This window comes from Manis pentadactyla, chromosome 3, assembly GCF_030020395.1.
Source record: "Manis pentadactyla isolate mManPen7 chromosome 3, mManPen7.hap1, whole genome shotgun sequence".
Lineage (NCBI taxonomy): Eukaryota > Metazoa > Chordata > Mammalia > Pholidota > Manidae > Manis > Manis pentadactyla.
In genome coordinates this window covers 214,217,954-214,240,835 of record NC_080021.1, presented here as the reverse complement: position 1 = coordinate 214,240,835, position 22,882 = coordinate 214,217,954, and the positions used below count along the sequence as shown (strand labels likewise).

The 22,882-nt window shown below is 55.3% G+C and overlaps 2 protein-coding genes across 8 annotated transcripts in view; one reads left to right on the top strand and one right to left on the bottom strand.

Annotated features, from left to right (window-relative positions):
- ENG (endoglin) overlaps positions 1-3,905 on the top strand; it is a 29,799-nt gene extending 25,894 nt beyond the window's left edge. For both annotated transcript variants that reach the window (XM_036913839.2, XM_036913838.2), the window contains 5 exons: positions 184-300; positions 633-884; positions 1,857-1,911; positions 2,906-3,007; positions 3,134-3,905. In XM_036913839.2, the coding sequence (XP_036769734.2) occupies positions 184-300; positions 633-884; positions 1,857-1,911; positions 2,906-3,007; positions 3,134-3,258 (651 nt within the window). In that variant the 3' untranslated portion in view covers positions 3,259-3,905. The remainder of the gene's footprint in view (positions 1-183; positions 301-632; positions 885-1,856; positions 1,912-2,905; positions 3,008-3,133) is intronic.
- A 403-nt stretch (positions 3,906-4,308) lies between these two features.
- On the bottom strand, positions 4,309-22,204 carry FPGS (folylpolyglutamate synthase). Of its 6 annotated transcripts, none has more exons than XM_036913845.2 (15): positions 22,089-22,204; positions 11,497-11,625; positions 11,363-11,416; positions 11,218-11,282; positions 9,744-9,933; positions 9,515-9,595; positions 9,327-9,388; positions 9,143-9,245; positions 8,752-8,829; positions 8,343-8,490; positions 8,150-8,239; positions 7,220-7,367; positions 6,941-7,016; positions 6,046-6,112; positions 4,309-5,228 (listed from the first exon to the last, which is right to left on the bottom strand). In XM_036913845.2, exons 1-15 carry the CDS (start codon positions 22,143-22,145, stop codon positions 4,810-4,812), a joined length of 1,767 nt encoding a protein of 588 aa, XP_036769740.1. In that variant the 5' UTR covers positions 22,146-22,204; the 3' UTR covers positions 4,309-4,809. The 6 variants fall into 6 exon arrangements, with proteins under 6 accessions (XP_036769740.1, XP_036769735.1, XP_036769737.1 ...); XM_036913840.2 differs by lacking the exon at positions 22,089-22,204 and adding an exon at positions 12,788-14,155; XM_036913842.2 differs by lacking the exon at positions 22,089-22,204 and adding an exon at positions 12,788-14,137 and having other exon boundaries at positions 9,744-9,858.
- Positions 22,205-22,882: the final 678 nt, after the last annotated feature.

Here is a 22,882-nt window from a genome sequence, read left to right as displayed (position 1 = left end):
AGAGAGCACTTCACACAGGCCTGAAGTAGAGTGAGTTCTTGATAGTTTTTGTTGTTTATTTAAAAGGTGAGGATGGGGGTCAGGCCAACAACTCAGGACCCTGACTCCAGCTCCATCCCCGCCCCTCACCTTCCCACTGAGTGCCTCCCCCGCTGACCTGACCGAGTCCCCTCCCATCCACAGAAAAAGGTGTACTGCGTCAACACGGAAAGCCTCTCCTTCCAGCTGGGCCTCTACCTCAGCCCACACTTCCTCCAGGCCTCCAACACCATCGAGCTGGGGCAACAGGCCTTTGTGCAGGTACTGGACTGGGACCTCTCAGGCCTGCCAGCGCCCGGGGTTTCCCAGGGCCTTTCTCTTCACCGTTAAAACAGAGATGAGCGTTTGACTGCCCAGAGGGAGGAGGCAGCCAGCGTGGTGGGTAGTGGAGGGAGGAAGCAAAGGCAGAGCTCGAGACCTGGGTTGGAATGTCACCTGCTCCTCCTCATTTGCTCCAGGCAGGCCCGTGACTGTCCTGCCATCAGCGTTCGGGGACAGGCCCTCTAGAACGAATCTAGCTTATTTCGCAGGAGCGGGCAGGGTGGAGGGTTGAGTAACTGACCACGCCCCTTCCCCCTTACCTACCCGTGCAGGTGAGCGTGTCCCCATCGATCCCGGAGTTCATGCTCCAGCTGGACAGCTGTCAACTGGATTTGGGGCCTGAGGCAAACACTGTGGAACTCATCCAGAGCCAGGCAGCCAAGGACAGCTGTGTGAACCTGCTGTCCCCCAGTCCTGGCGGTGATGCACGCTTCAGCTTCCTGCTCCGAGGCTACATGGTGTCCACACCCACAACTGGCACCCTCAGCTGCAACATAGCCCTGCGTCCCAGGACCTGGGCCCTGGTAAGTGACACCTGAGCCCAGCACAGCTTCAAGGGTGGCTTCCAGGTCCAGGGTTTCCAGGACAGGATGTGAGAGCCCAGGATACGGCACCAGCTGGCAAGGGGCAGTGCCACCATCAGACATGTGGTTTCTGGCTACCAGGGGCAGTCTGATGGCTTTTCTATGTCTCAGACATTGGTAAGATACACAGCTGCAACCATGTGTCCATCTGTCCGTCCAACCCCTCTACCCACCCACCATCCCACCAGTCATCTCTCCATCTTCCCACTCTCCCGTCCAGGCGTTCATTCATCAGTTGATACTTCACCCCGTCCCACCCAGTCATCCATCGATCCAGCCACCCTCCCATCTATCCATGCAGTATAGTGAACAACGTAACCTCAAGAAGCAAGACTTCAGGGAAGAGGGTTAAGACAAAGGACACGACATACTGATTTTCTACATTTAGTGGTCACAGTGCTTCACCACCTGGTGGACCCCTGGACACACTCACAGTCATCCCCAGGCCCTTGCACACAGAAGGTCTCCAGGATTAAAGCCTCTCTGGTTCTATGAAGCTAGAAAACCCTCCGGGCCACTCTTGCGTGAGCCTCTCCTCACCAGCCACTGATCCTGGGCCTCTGGGCTGACCTGGTTCATCTCTCCCAGGCATTAACAAGGGTAACAGATGTGGCACAAAGAGCCCCCACAGTCTTCATGGAATTTGGGGGCCTCCCAGGAACACACAGGAAATGTTCCAATAGCAACCAAGGATTGTCCACCTGACACCCTCCCTTAGCACGGATCTCCCAGGACTTGCCCAAAGGCTCCCAGCTACAAAGTGGTGGGATGGGATTCCCAGCTAGAAAGAAGCAGGGATTCAAAACCGTGGCCGCAGGGTGTGTTGTGACAGGCCAGGTTCCAGAGCCAGGGAATAAGCCTGGAAGCTGCTTCTTGAAAGCTGTGCCACGTACCACTCTCTTCTTCCTCCAGGAAGTCCACAGGACTGTCTCTATGCACCTGACCATCGTTAGCCCTGGCCTGCCTGGTGAGCTCTCTCTAGGTCTCTCTGGGGTTCTAGTGGCTGAGGTCAGAGTGGGCATGACAAATGGGGCCCAGCAGGGAGGAACCCAGAGATAGCAGCCCTGGGAGGAGGGGCAGATGGGCTGCCCTTCAGCTGCATCTTCTAGATGGAGAGGCCTTGCTCACAACCACCCCATGCAACCAGAGTCCAGGGTTTTGGTCAGTCCCCATGGTTGCCAGCTCACCTTGCTGGGGGGTATGGGGCCTCCCAGAGTCGGGACTTGATGAGACAGAAGGCACCTTGGGACGGTGCTGGCCTCACCTTCCTTAAGGCCCCCGTGTGGAGGATGTCCTTTAAGCCTAGCACCCTCCAGTCCTTTGTTAGCTCTCCCTGGGCCCAGGCCCTGACAGGACAGAAGAGACCCTGCACTGGGGCAAAGGTCAGGGGCACCTGCCTCCTTGCCACCCCACCCCCAGCTCACAGCCAAGAGAACAGGGCTCATTACCACATCACATGGATGGGGACTCAAAGGCCCAAGGGGAGGCTGCCGGCCCAGTCACATAGGAGTCAGGCATGTGGAAGGCATGAGGCTTGGGAAAGGCCAGGAGCAGAGCTGAAGAGCCCACAGAGACGCTCTGGCCCTTCCCTACCATAGTACAGGGCTCAGAGAGGGGCAAGGACTAACCTCAGGTCACACAGTGGGGCAGGACAGGCTCTGGATGCCGAGGCCCATTCACTCTGCTCAGATTATGCCATCCCTCCTCCCTAGTAATGCATGTCAGCCTTGGGAGGCAGAGGCATGGCCCAAAAGGGCTGGCTGGGCCCTCTGGGTAGGTGGTCATAGCAACCACAGCTCAGTGCCAGCCATGAGTGTGATGAACCCATTTACTGGACGAGGAGACTGAGGTTCAGCGAAGTCAGGGTCAGCGGCAGGGTCGGGGCTGGCCCCAGCACAACAGGGTGGGGGTCCAGTGGGGAGGCCTCAGCGCTGACCACAGCCATCCTTCTGGTCGCACAGACAAAGGCCTCGTCCTGCCCGCTGTGCTGGGCATCACCTTTGGCGCCTTCCTCATCGGGGCCCTGCTCACCGCCGCACTCTGGTACATCTACTCGCACACGCGTGAGTATCCCAGGCCCCCACAATGAGCGCTAAGGATCCCTCCGCCACCACCTGGGGGAGCCTGGTGGAGCTCCTGGGGGAGTGGGGAGCCCTGGCCGGGGCCCTGACCTCCGCCCCTGCCCCCAGGTCCCGCCGGCAAGCGGGAGCCCGTGGTGGCAGTGGCTGCCCCGGCCTCCTCAGAGAGCAGTAGTACCAACCACAGCATCGGGAGCACCCAGAGCACCCCCTGCTCCACCAGCAGCATGGCGTAGCACCCCCGAGCCCCGGCCCAGCAGCAGAGACTGAGCAGCCAGCAGCTGGGAACCACTGGCCACAAACTTACCCTGGGACCGCAAACCCTCCCCGCGGCCGAGGATGGACCGCTTCCTCGGTACCCACCCTGCCCGTCCTCTCAGAGGCCTGCTGCCAGCGGGAGCTCCAGCCTGGAACGCCTTGGAGTCCCCCCACCCCACCCCACCGAATCTTCAAACGCAGTGGGCCCGGGGTATGGCTGCCCAGGACCACGGAGAGAGAGACCGCTGCCTTATGTGTCCACATTGTTGTAGAAACCAAGTGCCTTGTAATTTTGACCTGGATCGAGCACCCAATGTCCGAGGCTGGGCAGGAAGAGAGAACTCCTAACAGACTGAGCCGGCCCACCCAGGTCAACAGTGTCTCCTCTGCGGAATGGAAGGCGGCCAGCCCAGAGCCACCTGGACCTGCCCCCAGCGGCCTCCACACCAGGACTGGCACAACTTTGGCTGGGGAAACAGAAGCCTGGGGCTGGGGGAGCCTAGCTCCTCCATGCAACTGCCACAGGGAAGCCCCCTGGGGCAGGCAGCAGATGGGCATGGCCAGATTGCCTGGCCTGGGCCCACCCCTATATACTCATCACCAATAAATCAGACCACGAAACCAGCACTGGGCTGGGCTGGGCGATGGGGAGGTCAGATGGGTGGGGTAGGGTGTGTGAAGCTCTGGGTTCAAATCCCTGACCTGCCAGGTGTTGGCTGTGTGACCACAGCAGGCCACATGGCTTCTTTAAGCCAGCCACAGTTCCCTCATCTGTAAAATGGGTATGAGAATTCTCAATCACAAAGGCTCTTTGAGGAGGTATGCAAAACAGTGCCTGGTGTAGGGTCAGCAGACATCCGTCTAGTCTTCTCATTTTACAGACAGGCCACCTGAGGCTCCGGGGGGAGGGAGGGACTTGTTCCAGGACATATGGCCCAGGCTCCTGCTCCATCATTTCTGTACCAGCAGCAACCCTCATCCCCCTATTGTCTGTTGAGGGAGCAAGAGGTCAAGAGTCAATCAAATGCTTTGTCATTTCTTTTTTTAAAAAGTTAAAGGCTTTAATTCGCCCCAGCCTCCCTGTCCCCAAGGGGCCTCAGACAGGGGCCATCTCTTTCCCAGAAGGCCAGTGGGAGGAGGGAACCTATCTACCAAGATCCAGCAGGACCCTAGGCCTGCCAGGCAGCTCACACAGTAAGCTGGGCCTGAGCAAGGCAGCAGGCAGTGTGGGAGGAGAGACAGGCTGGAGCTCAGGCCCATTATACAATAGTGGGAGAACTGGGAAACCCCCTGGCTGTATCAGCTGGGAGGAAAGAGAGGCCAAAGGCACCCTAGGCTCAGAGGCTGGGCATGTCCAATCTCAGCCTCCCACCCCTAGCCCTCTATTTCACTGCCCAGAGCCCAGGTCTCTGGGCCAGTCTTGACAGAATCAGGAAAGCCAAAAACAAAAGGCACCAAATAGAGCAGTTCTTGGAAAGACACCGTAGGGCGGGGGTGGGTGGTCCCCACCTCCCACCCCACTGCCGTGGTTACTGGGACAGGGAGGGCTCCAGCAGCTTCAGGACACCGCCCACCAGGTGCAGGCTGCCCGTGACCAGCACGTGGATGGCAGCAGCCTCGTGGAGCGCACTGGCCCCACTGCCCCCACTGCCGGCCACAGGGTGGGCGAGGACGTCCTGCGGGGGACCAGGTGACTGAAAGACAGGGTCCCGGCCTTGGCTGATCCACTGCAAGGCGTGGGAGATGCAGCCGAAGACAAGGGAGCTGGGGCTGTAGGTGTGCGGTGGATGGGGTGCCAGCAGCAGGGAGGCGGGGTCACCAGGCTCTCCGTTGGGGGTGTTCCAGACGTTCGGGCTGGCCTGCTCCTCATCCAGGAGGCTCCAGTGTTGATGGTGTTCAAGGCAGCGGAGTAGCACCTGGTCCAGCGTCACTGTGAAGTTCTGCTGGTCTACAGGGCACAGGAGCAGGCACATCAACAAGGGGGGATGAGTGTTGGGGGGCTGGGGAGAGACAGGCATGCTCTGAACACCTGCTTAATGCCAGACCCCTTACAGGCATCATCAGTCCTCAGAGAGGACACTACGAGGAAACTGAGGCTCAGAAAGGTTCAGTGACTTGCCTACTATCACAAGTGGGGAGAAATGGAGCCAGGCAGTTTAGCTTCATCGACAGCCGGGCTTTTGCCCACTGAGCACATCTCCCCACCCAGCCTCATTGCCTTCACCTGTAAAATCGACAGGGTCTGTCACCACGTGGGCATGGTATTTCTAGAAATACAATTTCCTGGACTCTCCCCAATCTGATGTGGGGCCTGGGAATCTGTATTTTTTAACACTATTTCAAAGTGTTCTGAATATGACCCACAGTAAAAAATACTACAATGGTAAAATGTGTGTAAAAATGCCTAGAACAGAATCTTCATAAAAATACCTACCCTTACTTTGTGCATGGCACACAGATATTTTCTATTCTATTTCATTTAAAAGTAAAAATGCTGGCTGAGACCCACTAAGTTGATTTCAAGAACCATTAATGGGTTGAAACCTGCATTCTGAAAAAGGTTTTCCCTAACAATTCTTTTTAGTATTGCAGTCAAATGCAAAATTCAAAATGTACCAAAGGGTATTTTTTACACAATAACACAACCGAACTCCTAACCCAGACCCCCAGTTCAGAAGCCCCCGCTGTCACTAACAGAGCAGTCCACCTCCGGGGGGCCCTCCGCCCCCTGCCCGCCCCCAGGGACCATGCCCGTCACTGCTCACCTGCATTGCTGATTGATGACAGCTCTGTTAGGTTTGGGCAGAAGACGGCGTAGTCAAACTGACAGGGCTAGAAGGCCGCAGGGAACAGCTTGGTGTCAGAGCCCTGAGAGGAAGACCCCTACCCTGGCTTCCACACAGCACCCCCTGGGCCCACCTATACACTCCCATCTCTGGAGATGCCCCCACGGCACCACAGACCCAGCCACAGCACTTCAAGCCCCCAGCTACCTCAATATAACCTGCCTGGCCTGTGGCTGGGGCAGTGTGGCCCACTGTACAGATGGGGAAACAGAGGCTTGGGGGTGGGGCACTTGCTTAAGGTCGTCCAGCCACTAGCTGGCCCCAAATTCAGGCTGGGGAGAAGGCTCCGTCTGCACAAAGGAGAGAGGTTCTGGAGATGAAGAACCAGGAATGATCCCCAGGAGCCACTCCGGCTTGGTCAGCAATTTCCCTGAGTGGAGATGGGCCCCTACATGCTTTATAGCCCAAGACTCCTTAAACCAAGCTTAAGAAGCAGGTACGCTTAGAAGTGCCCCGTTTCATGGAGAGGCAAACTGTGGCTCCATGAAATGCCACCTTTTGTTCAGGGTCATGTGGTGGCTGAGGAGGCATGACAAATGAGCCCAGAGCCCGGACCTTACACCACTACCCGGTCTCCCCCCCCGTGGCTTGAGTCTGAGCACGGTAGGTGCGGGCAGTGACCTGTGACTAGACTTTCCCATGTGCCCGATGCTTTCACACCGAATCCTCAGCACAATTCAGAGGACCCGGGAATCAGCCCCATTCTGCAGTTGAGGAAACAGGCTCAGGGATGAAGGCACCGCTGGGGGTCACACAGCCAGCACCATGGCTGTGCCGCCTGCAGCCCCGCCCCGCCCCGCCCCGCCCCGCCCACCTGCAGCAGCTTCAGCAGGGCCGCGGGATCCCGGTCCCCGGTGGAGTTGAAGAGCAAGACACGCACCTCAGGCAGGCTGAGAGCAGAGGAGGGAGGGCAGATCTGGGTCTCACCCGTTCTCCGCGTGTTCCGCCCCACCCTTCCCAGAGACTTCCCCTCTCCCCTCTGGCCCAGTGCTGCCCACCCCTCCTTGACGCCCTGCCCCTCCCCGCGGGCCCCGCCCCGCCCACTTTACCCCAGGTCCGATTTCCCTCGGCCTCGCCCCTGCCGGGAGCTCACCCGCCCCGCCTCTCGCGACGGAGAGCCTGGCGGAACCAACGCACGCAGGCCTGCACGCTGCTGGCGGTGTGCGCGCCGTCCAGGTACCAGGTGAGGGGTCCGCGTCGCAGCACCTGCGTCCGGCCCAGCCACTCTGTGTTCCGAAGCCCTGGGGGAATGGGCAGTTGTCCAGTGGCCACCGCCAAATAGCCCTCCCACATCCTCTCCCACCCTGTCCTCAACTCGCAAGGACAACCGGTCCCCCGCGCCCCCGCTGCTGGAAGGCTGACCCTCTGCGCGCACTGGGGAGCTGATCAGCAAAGGAGCCCCTACAGCAGTCACTGGGCTCGGTTCCTAAGCTGCCTCATCTGGTGGAATCTTCCTCGCAGCCTCAACAGCGGGCTGCTCTCATATGTAAGTCCCATGTTAAAAGCGAGCCCTGAGCTCCTACAGATTAGGTGACAGAGCAGGTGAGACCTGGGGCTAGGATGTGAGCAGATCTACCTGGCTCCAGGACTGTGTCATGGCACTGACACAGGGCCTGGCCCACGCTGGGCACATTCGCTAAAGGGCTTTGACAGCTATGAGCACCTACTGTGTGCTGAAAGCTTTGGGGGAAGCAAGAAGCCAGACCATATCACCATTTTCCAGAACCTAATGGTCTTATGATAATGATGCTAAGGATGACAGTAACAGTGGCTGCCACTGGCTGGGCACTTTATTCCAAACCCACCAGGCTCTGGGCTCAGTCCCTCAGTGATGCCACCTCACAGCAGGTCTTATCATCTCATTTGGCAGGTAGGGAAACTGACGCTTAGAGAAGAGTTCATGAAGCTCACTGGCTTCAGAGTCCCTTCTCTTGGGCACCATCTCAAATTGCCTCCATCTCTGAAACAGGAAACCGGAAGAAACATCTGAAGGGGCCTGGCTGGGTGGGAAGGTCCAACTCACCGTGCTGCATGTGGGCCGTGAGCTGGAACACAGGTGCCAGGGGCAGCTGCCACAGGAGGCTTGGCCTGGATGCCTTCAGCTCCCCAATGCCTGGGTGAGTAGGGACAGGAGGGAGGGCGGTGTGGGCCTCGGTGTGCTCAGGATCCTCACAGGCAGGCTCCGTATGTCCCCTGCCCCTCACCTGCCCACTTACCCTGGTGAGCCTTTTGCTGCAGCCAGCAGCGAGCCAGCTGCGAGGCCAAGGCGGCGTTAGACCGCTGGTGCTCTCCCTCCAGGCCCAGGATCAGTGGTGGCCCCCCTTCCTCCAGGGCTTCCAGTGGTGGGCACAGGTAGAGAGGACACTGCAGGGGACGCGGGCAGCAGCTGCTCAGTGGAGGTGCTACCACCACCTTGGCCTGGAGGCTGTCTGTCCCAGGAGGCTGTCAGCCCTACCATTTTCCCCACCAACCAGAACCCACCATGCCCTGCTCCTAGAACCAAGATGTGCTCCAGCTGGTGGAGCAGCTGACCCTCACTGCACAGGTTAGCAAATTGAGGCTCGAAAGAATAAAGTGCCTCTGCAGTCAGCTGTCCCCCCACCCAGCACCTCCAATCAGACTCACTGAGATCTGCTGGGCACGGTCCCGCAGCACTGCCAGGGAACCATCAGGCTGGACAACGGTGAAGGCGGGGACGCCACGCTGCAGAGGGGAGGGAGACGGGTTGCTGAGGGTCCTCCACCTCCCGTCTTTGGCACCCACACCCTGGGTCTGGGCACCTCAGCCTTCCCCCATAGGACCTAGGGAAGCCCTCGATGGGAAGAGACCAAGGATAGAGAGGGGGCTTAACGTGCTGCAGTCAGAGACAGAGCTGAGACAAGAACCCAAAGGCCACTGAGGCCCGAGAACTCATCCCCAGTCAGGATACAAAGGACCCCGCCCTAGCCCACTTCCCTGAGCCTTGAGGGCCAGGCCATCGTAGGACCTTCTTCCCTCCCTGGGAATGCCTGGTCACCTTGAAAATGCCCCCTTTCTGCCATGCGATCTTCTCCACTGTGTCCCCCAGAAGGCTTGTGTGGTCGATGCCAAGAGAGGAGACCCCACACACCACAGGCTTCCTGTGTTAGACAAAAGGCCGTGACAGCCCCACCCTGGAGTCTGGGCTCCTGGCCACCGTCCTCTCCTGCCAGTGCCCTCACCTGATGATATTGGTGCAGTCGTAAGCTCCGCCAATGCCCACTTCCATCACTGCCAGGTCCACCTGCAGAGGACCAGAGGGCATGTCAGCGGGCTCAGGGGCACCCAGGTGCCACATGGCAGCCCCCAGCCTTCTGAGATGCCCCTAACCAAGGCCTCAGGCACAGGGTTCTGGGGAGTGGGCACTCACCTTCTCCTGGAGGAAGACGTGGAAGGCCATGAGCGTGAGGAAGCGGAAGTAGGCAGGCATGGAGACACAGTTGCTGCCGTCCTGTGGACAGGAACGTGTCAGGGCCCAGGGCCCCTACAGCCTCTGCTCTGGGGAGATGGGATCCTGGGGTGCTGCGCACCCTCTGGGTCTAGCCACCCACCTCAGTGCCCCCTCTCGTGCCCACCCACCAGCTCTCCTGCATGGGCACCTTGGTCTCCTCCAGCCGGTGGTAGAGGCGCCAGAAGTGCTTGGTGAAGAGCTCGGGGCTTATGGGCTGCCCGTTGATGCGGATCCGCTCACGCACCTGCACCAGGTGGGGAGAGCTGCCGGGAGACCCGGGGTCACTGGGACTCTCCCCCCTGCCCACCCCCTGGCCTTCTCCTGGCCTGCAGTCAGACCTGTCTTGCAGAAACACAAATCTGACCATGTCACTGCCCTGCTGAAAACCCTTCTGTGGCCCAGCTCCTCATCCTGGCCTTCCAGGCCCTGACAGGGCTGATGCCACTGGCCTCTGTACCTCACCTCTCCCGTGTCCCTGGTTAGTCCCCTGTGCCCCAAGCCCTCTGGACAACTTTAGTTCCTCTGGCCCCTCCCCACCCCCTTCCTAGCTCCAGGCCTTTGCACCTGCCCATCCCCCCCTCTTTACCTCACTCCCCAGGTCTCAGCTGAGACGGCCCCTCCTCTAGGAAGGGGGAGAAAGGACCCCTCCCAGCCAGGCTGGTCAGACATGTTCTCTGGGCTCCAACAGCTCCCCCTCCCACGCTTTACCCATCGCACACCCATCAGTCGCTCTGCCAACATCTACCCCCATAATGTCTGTCCTCCAGCCCTCAAGGGCAAGGCCCCATCTGCCATATCCACAAGGTCACCTGGGCCCAAATCAAAGGTGGTTTTACCCAAAATATTATTATAGAAGAGTGTCAGATTATATATGAATCCTTAAAGGCCCTCTCATATTAAGTACTTTTCTCCATTTCTTTATTTTGAACACAACTGTTTAGGGAAAACTTGTTGGCCTACAATGACCTCAGGCAGCTGGTTTCAGCTTTACAGAGGTCACTTGATGGAACTGGTAAGAGAAAAGGAGACAAAATCTTAAGTGACCCGATCCCAAGGAGCAAATTCTGAGCAATTATTATCACGGTATCCCACTCTTTACCAGTGACCAGCTAAGGAGAGGCACGTACAGTCTAGGGAGGAGGGACCCATATCTATCCACCACCCCATCCTCAGGTATGAGGGTGGATGCCTGAGTGCAACCAAGAGGGGACACTACCTGCAGGGCAAAGCCACAGCCGAGGCTGGCAGAGCTGAAGGCCTCAACATGGACCTCCTAAACTACTCCGACCCTTTAAGGCCTAACAAGGCAGGTTTTCTGCTCCTTACCACAAAGACGTCTTGTATATTGAATTTAAGTTAATAAAGAGACATTTGACTACTCCAGCTATTTAGTTTACATTCAAGCTGCTATCCCCTCCCACACTGTTTTTTATTATGAAAATTAAAGCATGCTGGAAACTTGGGCCAGTATGGTAAGTGCTATTGAATGTTTGTTGAATGAATAAACACTAGGCAGAGAGTCATGCTGCTGAGCTCCTGGGGGTGGCCCTGGCCCTGAGGTGCTTGCTCGTTCCACAGCTCCCCAGAGCTAGCAGACACCACATTCCTCTGCACCTCGGTACCTAAAGAATCCCGTCTTCAGGCCATAGCTTCGGAGGATACACTCAGTGAAGGCACAGGTGGAGCCCTAGAAAGGAAAGTTCTTGTCTGGGCAGGCCCCACCGCCCACCCCAAGTGGACACCCGACTCCTGGGTCCTGTCCCTCACCTTCCCCTTGGTCCCAGTGACATGAATGATGTTCAGCCTGTCCAAGTCCTCCACCTAAGACAGACAGACAAAGCCCCCACTTCAGCCACAGGACTCAGGCTGTGGTGGGTGGTCACAGGCCCTGGCCACCCTACCTGCAGCCCACTCCGTGCCAAGTACAGCTTCATGGCTTCCAGCTGGGTCTGGGGGTCACCTCGCTGGCGCTTCACCTGCTCCAGGTAGCCGGCATTGGTCTGCAGGGTGTTGAGTGTCCGCACAGCATCCTGGCAATCACAGTCCCCAGGTAGCAGCTGGTTAATGCTCACTTGGGGCCCATAAGGACAGAAGCCTCCAGCGCACCAGTGGCCAGGCTGGGGCACCTCGCCTTCTTGGCATCCTGGTGCCCCAGCCTAGAGGTTAGGCACTGGGTTGAGAGAGAAGTAGCATCTTTCCGGCTCTAACAGAGATGGGAGCCTGGGGCAGTTAAGCCCCACCCAGGGTGTGCCAGGCAAAGCAGAGAGCAAGACTAACGGCACTACCCTCCCTGCCGGTTTGTGGCCTTTGCCCTTATTCCCTCCAGGGACCACTACATTTGGTCCCTACTGGCGTGGGGCCAGAACCACAGAAGGCTGGGGTATTAGAATTGGAGGAATTAGAACTAGGAATCCCTGGAGGCTTCCATGCCCAACCCCGAGGATTGGGGTTCCATTCTGACCCAGAGAAGAGCTGCTTGGAACAACCAGATGAGGAAGAGGAGGCTCAAAGGGAAGGATGTGCCGGGGTGGCCAAGAAAAGCAGGCAGGTACAGCCTCAGGGGCGTACACACTGGAGGTGACGTTTCCCCCACCCCCAAGACATGAATGGCTGGATGGAGGCCCCAACCTATTAAACTGGTGCCACCTGCCTAGCTGGCATCAGTTTCTGGTCTCTGGCAATCGGCCCCTGTGCAGAGCCTGGAGGAAATTCTGTTTTCCGGATTCCTGTCTCTACCCTAACCCTGCGTCCCTCCTGCCCACCTCCAAGCACTCAGATTCCCACCTCCCGAATCCTGGGGACCCCAAACCCCCGCCTATATACTCCAGGATGTCTCAAGTCTGAACTGAACCCCTTTCCCCTCCCACCCCCAACCCTCAACAGCTGGTCCCGACTCCGGAGTCACTGGAACTCCAGAACCGCAGCTGAGCCACTGGACCTCTTGGTTCTGTCACCGGGCTATCCTTCCCACTCTATAATGCGGGGCACTTCAAACTCAAAATTCCCAGATCCAGCGGCCCGAGCCCAACTTCCTGGTCCCTGTCCCCACCCCCGGACTCCAGAATGTCCCCGCCCCCGAGTCCCCTAGTCTCAGACTCCCGGTTCTTCCCTCCGCCGGCGGAGCCCGGATGCTGCGTGGCTTGGAACTGGCCCACGTGTCATTGCACAACCGCCCGCTGGCCCACCGGCTACCTGGTACTCCATGCCGGGCTCCTGAGGCGCGGGCCACGCGGCCAACCCTCGCCGCGCTGCGGTCCCGGTCGTTGCACCGCGCTGAGAAGCTGCGGCTAGGAAGAGAGCGGCGCGCAAGTGGCGCCGTGCCTGCGACATAGTCACAGCGCAGGGGAGAGGGCCAGGACTGGGACGGAGAAGCCCCGCCCCGCCTCGCCTCCGCCCTCCGCCAATCAGCGCCGCCCAAGGAGCCCTTGGAACCAATAAGGATCCGCCGAATGCCATCCTTGTGAGGGGCAGGCCGGAGGGCTTCGCCCATGTTTGTGAGGGGCACACTCCTGGGGGCGTCTTCCTCCTCCCGAAGACCCAGCCGCACCCACAGAAACAGCCAGTCCCAGTCAGCAGCCCTCAGCCTCTGTTGCCGGAACCAGCTTTAAGCCAGCGTAGACAGAGCTGGCGGAGGACCATGGAATCCCGGCCCTGAAATGTCCCGACTCAACGCAGAGACCGCAGGCTGCTGGGATGTGGCCTCTGCCCTCGAATCTGACAGCCCGACTGAGGAGCAGTACACCAAAATCCAGGCACCTAGGCTGCTTGGACCCCGAATCAGCTCTGGGAAGCCTGAGAAAGCTTCCTGGAAGAAGCCACATCCAGGCTGAGGCCTGGGGAAGGGTAGAAGTGGCGTCGGGGGGAGAGGTTTTCATGCAAAGGAAGGGAATGATGTGTGAAAGGCAAAAGACCGAAGAGAGAGAGGGAGAACTGGGCACCCCAGGGAACCCGCACCGCCACCTAGGTGGGCATGGTTGCCCTGGAGTGCCAGGATGCCGGGTCCAGCAGCACCTTGTGGCCTGAGAAGAAATTGGATTAAATTTGGATGACAATAAAATGGTTTTAAGGAGGCAGGATAAAATCAGGTTTGCACTTTGGAAGATGCGCTGTGGGGAGAATGGGTTGTAGAGCCCCCTGAGGAGGGGGCAGTAATCTGTCCCACCTGTGGGTCAGGAGGACTCCCGTTTGTCCCAGAGTTCTCACAACTTACCCTGGCTATGACCTTCTCGGCCCCAGCTGCTAGCATGGAAAAGGTTGCACAGAAATTCCTCTTTTGTAGCTGAGGTCCAAAAGGTGTGCGTATGGGTTTGGCGGAAGGGAGGGAGGTGCCCCAAACTACCCTCTAGGGAAGTTCCCACAGAGAAAAGACAACCCTTCAAACAGCTGATAGGATTTCAGTACCTACCTCCCTCTTTCCTACAGGCATGGTGGAAAACATTTATCAGAAATATTTATATATTTATCAAAACATTTTATGAAAATCAGTTTGATTTCGCAATAAACAAATGAAGTGCTGGGAAGATTCCATCACTGGCTGGGCTTAAGCTCTTCCCATTACTGCTGAGCAGGCCCACCCCTGCCCCATGGGAGACAGAGGTCCTTTCCTCTCTTGGTTTCCTTCTTGTTTTTTAATCATTGAAACTTTTCCTCTATATATAGATGTACACAATTTAATAACTGCATAAAAAATTATTGTAAAGGAGCTTCAAATGTTTTTTTGCTTATCTCCTCCCACTTCCTCCGTTGATGATCTCTATTGACAGCCAAGTATGTGTCTCAGTTTGCTATGCTCATGAAATTACAGATACCCCTAGACACCTATAGGGCGTTGTCAGTGCAGATAACAATATATTCTGCATCTTAGTTTTCTTTCTTGACAAGTTTATTGGGATCCCTTTAACACATTTACTTAGCAAAATGTTAAGTGTACTTCCCTGGGCCAGGTTCAGTCCTGAACACTTTTTACATAGTTGCTCATTTAATCATCACAACCCTATGTAACAGATACTAGTATTACCATCCTTGTTTCACAGGTGAGGAAACTAAGGCACAAAGGAATAAAGGCACATGCCCAAGTCACAAAATCAAGATTTGACCTTTGGCCCTGGAGTCCTTCTTCCTAGTCTCTGTGCCTCCCTCCTGACCACCCCCATGCCCCTTGGTGTTGGCAACTCAGTGGCAGTGGCGATACCGTAATGCATCCCCCACCTGCCTGATGCAGGGCATTCATAATACCTTTAGTGTTTTGCTGCTCTGGACTGGAGGCTTTTATTTCTACAAGTGAGATTGCATGGAGTGAAAGGATGGGTCCAGGGGGGTTTGCATTCCTTTCCCAGGAATGCAAGACTCTCTAACTTTTGCATACCACCAGCTATGTGTGAAGAGAGTACCCCTTTCCCACAATGTCTGGGTGTACCTTCTCACTGTTATTCTGCATGTTCCTGGCCATGGTGAGCATCTTTCTATGCATTTACTTCAATGAACTACCTCACTCATCCCTGACTCACTTTTCTGTCTGTTCATCCCTTCTTATTAATTATAAAAGCACTTAGAGTATCACAGATATTACTCCTCAGTTCTACCCTCTATATGGCCAGTATTTTTTCTCCATCTACTATTGGTAGCCTCAGTTGATTCATATTTAACAGGGAGCACTGTAGCTCTGGGCCATTCCTCGAAAAATGAGATCCCAAGGTAAAAGGTCCCAGGAGGGAGATTCCCTCCTCTGGTGTTAGGTGGAAAACCCCCTTTGCCTACCTTCCTGAATCTTGGCTGATTTCTTTCTCTTAGCTCTGAGCAAAGAAGTTTGTGTCAGTTCCCTCTGGCCTGTCACAGACCTTCTCTAGAGCTGAGTGGATGTGAAGTCCTGACAGTCATTGAGCTGCAGACCTCAGCTCCAGTTGGAAACAAAAATAGACATACAGACATGGCAGGCAAAGAAAATTCTAGGGATCCTACCTGATATCATCCCAGTTGTGCAGGAAATTTTAAGTAGTGACTGGGGCCTTGGCAAAGCAATCCAGTGGCCTTGGGACGTCACCATGCTCCTGGACCTCTGTTACTACATAGTCTCCAAGGGCAATTTGCATAGCCATTGATGCTGGGAAATTTGTAGGCATCAAATTTAAGTGCAAGTGGAAGTAGAATAGGTTTCTTCTCTTCCCTATTAAAACGTCTCCTTACTTTTGGTTTTAAATTCTTATAATTTATGGATGGATAATGCATCATATCATTCAAATAGTCAGAGGTACAAAAAGATGTATAGTGAAAAGCTTCCCTCCCACCCCGCGTCCCAGCATCCTAATTCCCCTCTCAAAAGTAGTAAGTTATGTTTCTTGTGATCTTTCCAGAGATATCTTATGCATTTACAAGCAAATACAAATACATGTAGATTTCTCTCTTACTTGAGATTACTCAAGGTAGCAGACCACATACATGAGTCTGCACTGTACTTTATCCACATGCTCTCATATCCTGGACCTTATTCTGGACTGTGTCAGTACATAAGAGCCACCCCATTGGCTAATTTCTGTTTCTAAGCTGCACGATACTCCTTGATGTGGAACTGCTACTGTGTATTTGGCCCGTCTCCTACTGATGGACATTCAGGTTTCCATTATTTTGCAATCACAAGGAATGCTATAATGGGTAGCACTTTACCCCCATTATTTCTTCCATGTGTGAGCGTATCTGATGAATTGATTCCAAAAAGTGCAATTGCTGGGTTGAAGGTGATTTGCATTGGACACCTTCATACATGCGGCCACATCGTCCTTCGGAGGGGCAGGACCGGTTTCCTCTCCCACACCCCCACAGGACCCGAGCCAGCTATTTCCTCGCCAACACAGACCACTGGCTGGTTTTGATCCTTGCTAATCACATAGGTGGGGAAATGGATTCTCAGGGTAGCTATCATCTGCATTTTATTTTGTTTGGAGGGGGCTGAGAACTTTTTCTTAGGTTTACACCTCTCCCTTTAAGGTCTGCTCACTTCCTCTGCATCATTGCTTGCTTTGAAAAGTCACAGGTGTTCATCAAAGGAATTAGAGAAATGTGTAAAGGAGAAAATCCAAAGCACTTTCACTGCACACCTGGACAACCACTGTTGGCCTTTTGGTGCTACCATGAAGGCATTCTTGCTCCCCAGAAAAAGACAATACAAACAGCCATTGTCTGAAGAGAAAAGAAAAAAGAAGAGCACAGGGAAATTGGCAAGGGGCCAGTGTCCACCACCAGAGGCAGATCTGCCGGTGTGCGTGGAGGTGAGTGAGGGGCCGAGGGATTCTGTCTGACTCTCCACCCTCCCGAAAGGAAAAGATGTCATCTATCCATTCATTCATTCACTATTCATTTGTTGAGAAAGTTGTCTCTGTGCCAGACCCTGGGCTGGGTGCTGGGGACGCTGGGTGCTGGCACAGATGGCAAAGTTCTGCCTATGGAATGCCCTTTCTGGGGGTGAGAGGGTGACAAAGAAGGAAACTCACAAAGGAATACACACTCTGTATTCCTTTACAACTGACCAGAGCCACCCTCATGGCTGTAGGGACAGGATGCTGAGGCCCAGAGAGGGACAGAGACAGCTTGGAGCCACACAGCAGGTCAGCAAAGGCTCTGTACTGGGTCCCAGGCTGAACTTTCTAAATTCAGACCTGCCTGACTAACTGCCCCTCTCCTGCCCCAGCATGTCCTCAGATTAACAAAGCTCACAAGCCCACCAAGGCCTGACCACTGCCCACCTTCCATGTCATCTGCCAGGGCAGGGTAATGTCCCTGCCAGCAGGCAAGGACTTCCCAACTTGGCCTTGGCCTCTCTCACCTCCAAGCTTTTGCTCCACAACATGCGCCTCTGCCTGAAACAACTTTCCCCTGTACTTTTCTTCTTTGTTTTCTGGGTGGGTTGATTTCAGCTGTTTATTAAGCACTCCTCCTGTACTTGGCATTGTAATCCCTCTTCATGCTCTTGAAAACTGCATGAATTAAGAGGTTATCCCCATTTTACAGGTGGAGAAATGGAGGCTAGCACATGTTAAGCAACTCACCCAGGGTGACACAGCCAGTATGTGGCACAGCCAAGATTCAAACCCAGATCTGCAGACTCTAAAGTCTGTCCTTGATCAACCACCACCTGCTTGGTCACTCTGGTTCTCTGCTGCCCATGTGCTGTGTGACCCTGGACAATTTGCTTCCCCTCTCTGATCCTGTCTGACGCTTCATCTCCTCCTTAGTAGAGTGAGCGCTGAAATGGTCTCTATCCCAGCCCATAATTTCTGGGGATATCTGCGTGGGGGGGGATGTCTTGATGAGGAGTCTCCAGAGGTCACCAAACTCCAGGAAGCCTGGACTAGAGGCGCCCAGCTGCCCCTTCCCCACCCTCACCCGGCATTCGGCGGAGACCAGTGGAGGCTCCGGCTCATTGGCAGGTTTGTGCAGAAGCCTAGCATCCAGAAGGGAGGGTGCCTTTCTGATGGCCACTCCGGGGTTCTGACCCTCTGGTACACATAGGACTTTTCCACCTCTGAATATCTATTTACATCCCATGACCTACCAGGAAACACTTTCCTGTGACTGGGGTGGCAGAATTCCACATCCTCAGTGGGGTGGCCTCTTCTATCCCTCACCCTGACTCTGGCTACTACGGTATTAATGGATTTAGTTCATTAGGAAGGCAGCTGGGCCTTAAAAATGGGCCTCCCTTTGACCCTGTAATTCTACTTCTGAAAAATGACCCCAAGGAAACAATCAGAGCTGTGTTCAGAGACCATGTGCTCTGAGATTGTGTATCACCCTCCATCTCGGGTGGCAGGTGACATGGCTGATGACGCCCTCCTTCCTGAAACCCTTTGTTCTCTGGCCTTCCTGGACACCTCCCTTCCTGGTTCCCCTCCTTCCTTGCTGGCTGCCCCGCACCCTTGGCACTTAACGCTGGAGGGCCCGGGGCTCACGCCTGTCTCTCCCAGGTGGTCTCCCACTGACCCGGGTCTGCTATGATGCCTAACTTTCAAATGACGCTCTTCACTGAGCTACAGACATGAGTGTCTGGTGGCCTCCCAACTGCTCCCCCAGGCATGTCCACAGGCATCCTAAATTGGTTACATCTAGAACATGTGTTTTTTTTTACTATCTACTCTGAGACCTTCGCATCCCAGGTCTTCCCAGCTTGAAACATCTCAGCACCCACCCAGCTGCTCGAGTCCAGAGCTGGGCCTTACCTTGGGCTTCCCCCCCAGTCCCATCCACTCTACCCCATGACTCCTCAGCAGCCATGACCTTCTCTCTGGGCCTCCCTGCAGCTCAGGCCACCTTGCTGTTGTGCCCGAGACCTCCTTGCTGCCTTCTCTTGACCCCTATGACCCCTCTCCAACCCTTTTAAAGAAAAAACAGATCTTGACTCTCTTCTACTTAAAACCCTCCAGTGGATTCCTACTGCCTTAGAATGAAATCCACACATTTGATCTTACGTTTCTTACCATCACCTCCAGCCCTGCTTGCCTTCCTTCTGGTCCTCAGATACATTAAGCTCATGCCCACCTTCGAGAAAAATCCACATCTAGTGAGCACTGGGCATTAAAAGTCCTCATTTAATATGGTAACAACTTGGTAAGGTGATAGCTGGTATCTAGAATTATCATGTATATAAATGTTGAATCACTGTGTTGTACACCTGAAACTAATGTAATGTAATACTGTGTGTCAACTACCCTTCAATAAAAAATAATTATCTACAAAAAAAAAAAAAGTCCTCATTAAAGCCTCACAACAGCTTCAGGAGTACTGTGATTATCCTCATACAGCTGGGAAACCAACACACAAGTGGTTACTCCCTCAGCGAAACGTCACACAGAGTGAATGGGTGACAGAGCCTCAGGACCTTTGCACTGCTGGTTCCCTGTGGCTGGAACATTCTCCCCCAGAAGTTCACAGGGCCGACCCCTAGTCACCCCAGGTCCGTGCTGGAAGGCCACATTCTTGTCGCCACTCACCCTTTTGTACCTTGGGAATTTTGAACCACATGATTGTATTCACATTTCAAAATAAATATATTTTTTAAAATAGTGTTATGAATCATTAGATTTAAGAAAACTGTTAAGGCAACAAACCTGTTGGGGGAACAGACTGGACAGTAGGATCCCATTTTTATTAAAACATTATAATTCAGAATATGGCCTGGAAGTTATTCCTTAAATGGTAGCTGAGATTATCACTGGGTGGTGATGCTGGAGGTGACTTTTGTCCTCCTTTTGCTTGTTTGTATTTTTCCCCTGAGAACATGCATAATTGGGAAAAGTAATGAACAATTCCACCATGCTGGGTGGTGGGCACCTCGGAATCTCTTCTTGACCAATTCCCCCATTCAGCATTTAGGGACACAGAGACCCAGCAAGGGCCCAGAACTGTCCTGCCACCTGGCATGGCTCCCTGGATATTCCTGGGGTCTTCCTGGGGTCCCTGCTCATGGCCAAGAGGCACCCTTGCAGGGCACTAGCTGTGCGGCGTGGGGTTTTGGGGTGGGCCGGGCCACAGAAAGGCTGGCCTCCGTCCTGCCTCTTTCCCAGGGGCCTGAGTACTTGAGTTGGCCGAGGCCTTCTCTGCTCAAACCCGAGAGCACCTCTCTTACCAGTTATCTGAGGAAAAAACTGTGGGGTTTTGTTTGTTTTTTTAAATTTGTTCTCTCACTCTGCAACCACTACTGTCTTTGGTGCCTGCTCCCTGTGGTGTAGGATTTATGGAGCCTCCGCCTTGCTAGGTGCTGTGCTAGGCGAGGAAAACGAGAAGCAGAAGGTCACCAGCTAGCAAGTGGCAGAGCAGGGATTCAGCTCAGCTTGAACTCCGTTTGATTGCAGTGGATATTGGTTTAGCCCTCTGATCAAGTTTGGGAATCCTGGCCAATTTTTTTCATTTGTAACTTGGGTTTTCCTAAATAGCAGTTAACGTGAGTTCTTTCTAGACTGTGCGGAGACCTTTACATGCATCCCTCTCATTTGATCCTCACACCCACCCTGCAAGGAAGTTTCTATTCCGGGATCCATTTCTCTGGGGAGGCAACAAAGGCCTAATAGGAAGTGGCTTAGTCATTTACAGGGGTCCATAACGCAGCCAGGCCACCCCTGCCCCCACCTGCCCTATGCCCAGGGACGTGACCTGGTCATCTGGTCAATGGGACTCTGGCCTCAAGCTGGCTCTCACTTCAGAGGGGGACCCTGCCGCCTGCTGGTGAGGAGCCCTGTGAAATGCGGACATTCCCAACCCTGGGGGGCTACCCTCAGTCCTCTCTCCCTGGAGAGGGACCCACACCATGTGACCCTGGGCAGCCTCCTCACCTCCCTAGGGCCCTGGCCTCTAAAGTGAGGGGTTCTAGATGGCCTTGAAGGGGCCACTGCTCCCAAGCCCTGGCATCTGGAGCCCCCCCACACACACCCCCGTCTGCTGCTGGTCAGAAGGTTCCATCTGTTCGGAGGGTCTGTCTGTCCCAGGGGAGGCTGAAACTGCTGCACCTGCGCCCGCCTGCGCTTCAGCCTATAGTCCTGGGCGGGAGGGAGGCTCTGTCCTGTGGTGCCCACCAACACTGGAGGAAATGGGCCTGGTGAGGCTAAGCAACTTGTCCAGTGCCGGTCGAGATGTGAGCATAGATCTCCTCTCCGGCTCCCGCTGCCCTGCCTGGGATCCCATGCCAGCTGGAGCCAGTCTCTGCCCAAGCTGGGCTGGAGGGCCAGGACCATCCTGGGCCAGTCCCCGCACCTCCCTGAGCTCTGTGTCCTCATCACAAAGCAGGGGCACTCTCGCGTCCCCTCAGAAGGCTGGGTGAAGCTGGGTGAGAGTGCCAGGCCCAGAATACAGAACAAGGGCTCCGCCAGGGAGCCGAGCTTAGACATCTTTAATGGGCTAAATCCCTAAGTACTTTTAACCGCACCCTCCCCATCTATAAAATGCAGATAACAGTGGTTTCAGATCTATAACATGCAGATAACAATGGGCACAGGACCCAGCAGGTAGTAAGCACTCTATCAATGTTGCCATTATTTTACATTATTATTATTAAAATGGAGCTAACACCCCTTCCTCACCGAGTAGTCCTGAGTAAGATCAGAGGGCACCCAGCCTACAGATGGTGTTATCTCCGGATCATATAAGCCTGCATGTGGGAGGACCCCCGAGGTGGCCTCTGCCGCTTCCCATGCCTGGTACCAGCTCTGCCCTAGAGACCCCTCCTCGGGGCATCCCCACAACCACACTGGGTGGGGGCTTCTCTGGAGCCTCCAGCTGGGTCAGAGGAGGAGCCTGAGACCTGTGGGGTGGGGGCTGTCCTCGGCTACCCCAGACCTTTAGAACAAGACCACGGATGACAAGGTTTTCTCCTGAGACCTGCAAAGAGTGGGATTATACCGTTGCTGAGGCCTTGAACTCCTGAGGAATAGTTCCACCCATTGCACAAAAGAAAGAAACCCAGGCTTAGAGAAGCAGCAGGCTACCTGCCCAAGGTCACTAACTCTCCTACCTGGAAGGAGGCAGTTTTTGTGGAGAAAGGACACCTGGCTGGGCCTGGCTGCTCCATGACTGCTTTCCACCACTGGCCGGGAGGCAGTCAGGGACCTGGCACCTCTCATCCCCGGGCTTCCCACTCCCCACCCGGCCGGGTACAAAGTGACTCACAGGTGTGGGCACGTCTGCCAAGCCCGCTCTGCCAGGGCCCTGGCTGAGCCAAGAAGGGAGGAGAAGTTGGAGGGATTCCCAAGACCTTGCCTTCTCCCCGCTCAGCGGGCTGGGCTGCGCAGCGTGTGGGGAGGAGGGCCTTACCGGATAGGTCCCCGCTCTCATCCTGGGATCTGGCCAGGGGCCTCTCTGGCGGTTGCCAGAGTGCAGGACTAGTCAGAATCTGCTACGAGTTAAATAACAACTAGGCAGGGGTTAAAGGTGAGCAGGTAGGTGGAGTGCTGCGGTGGGGGCGGTGTGCACTTGGGAGACTTCCAGACCCTGGGGCTGGGCTTATCAAAGCCCACCTCCCCTCACCATCAGGGCCTGTTTGCCCTGGCCCTGCTAGGCTGGAGTCCCTGGGGACAGAGGAGTGGCAGGACACGGGGGCACCCTTGACCTTAGAAGGCCAAGCCTGCTGGGGGGAGGGGCTATGTTTCACTAAATCATTTGGTCAAATAGGAGCCAGGACACAGACCCAGTCCGCAGCCTGTAGGGTGACACTGGGCCTGTCTAGACGAGCTGGTAAGGCCTTTCCCGCGTACATAGGCTCTTCAATCATCCACTTGGCATTGGCTGACTCACTCCAGTATCTGAGAC

Excerpts from the sequence above, each read along its gene's own strand:
- FPGS (XM_036913840.2), bottom strand. The coding sequence starts at position 13,051 with ATGGCATTCGGCGGATCCTTATTGGTTCCAAGGGCTCCTTGGGCGGCG. Across the intron at positions 11,283-11,362 it reads TCACTGGGACCAAGGGGAAG|GGCTCCACCTGTGCCTTCAC; the intron begins GTGAGGGACAGG and ends TTTCCTTTCTAG. Across the intron at positions 8,491-8,751 it reads ACCGTGCCCAGCAGATCTCA|TGTCCTCTCTACCTGTGCCC; the intron begins GTGAGTCTGATT and ends CGTCCCCTGCAG.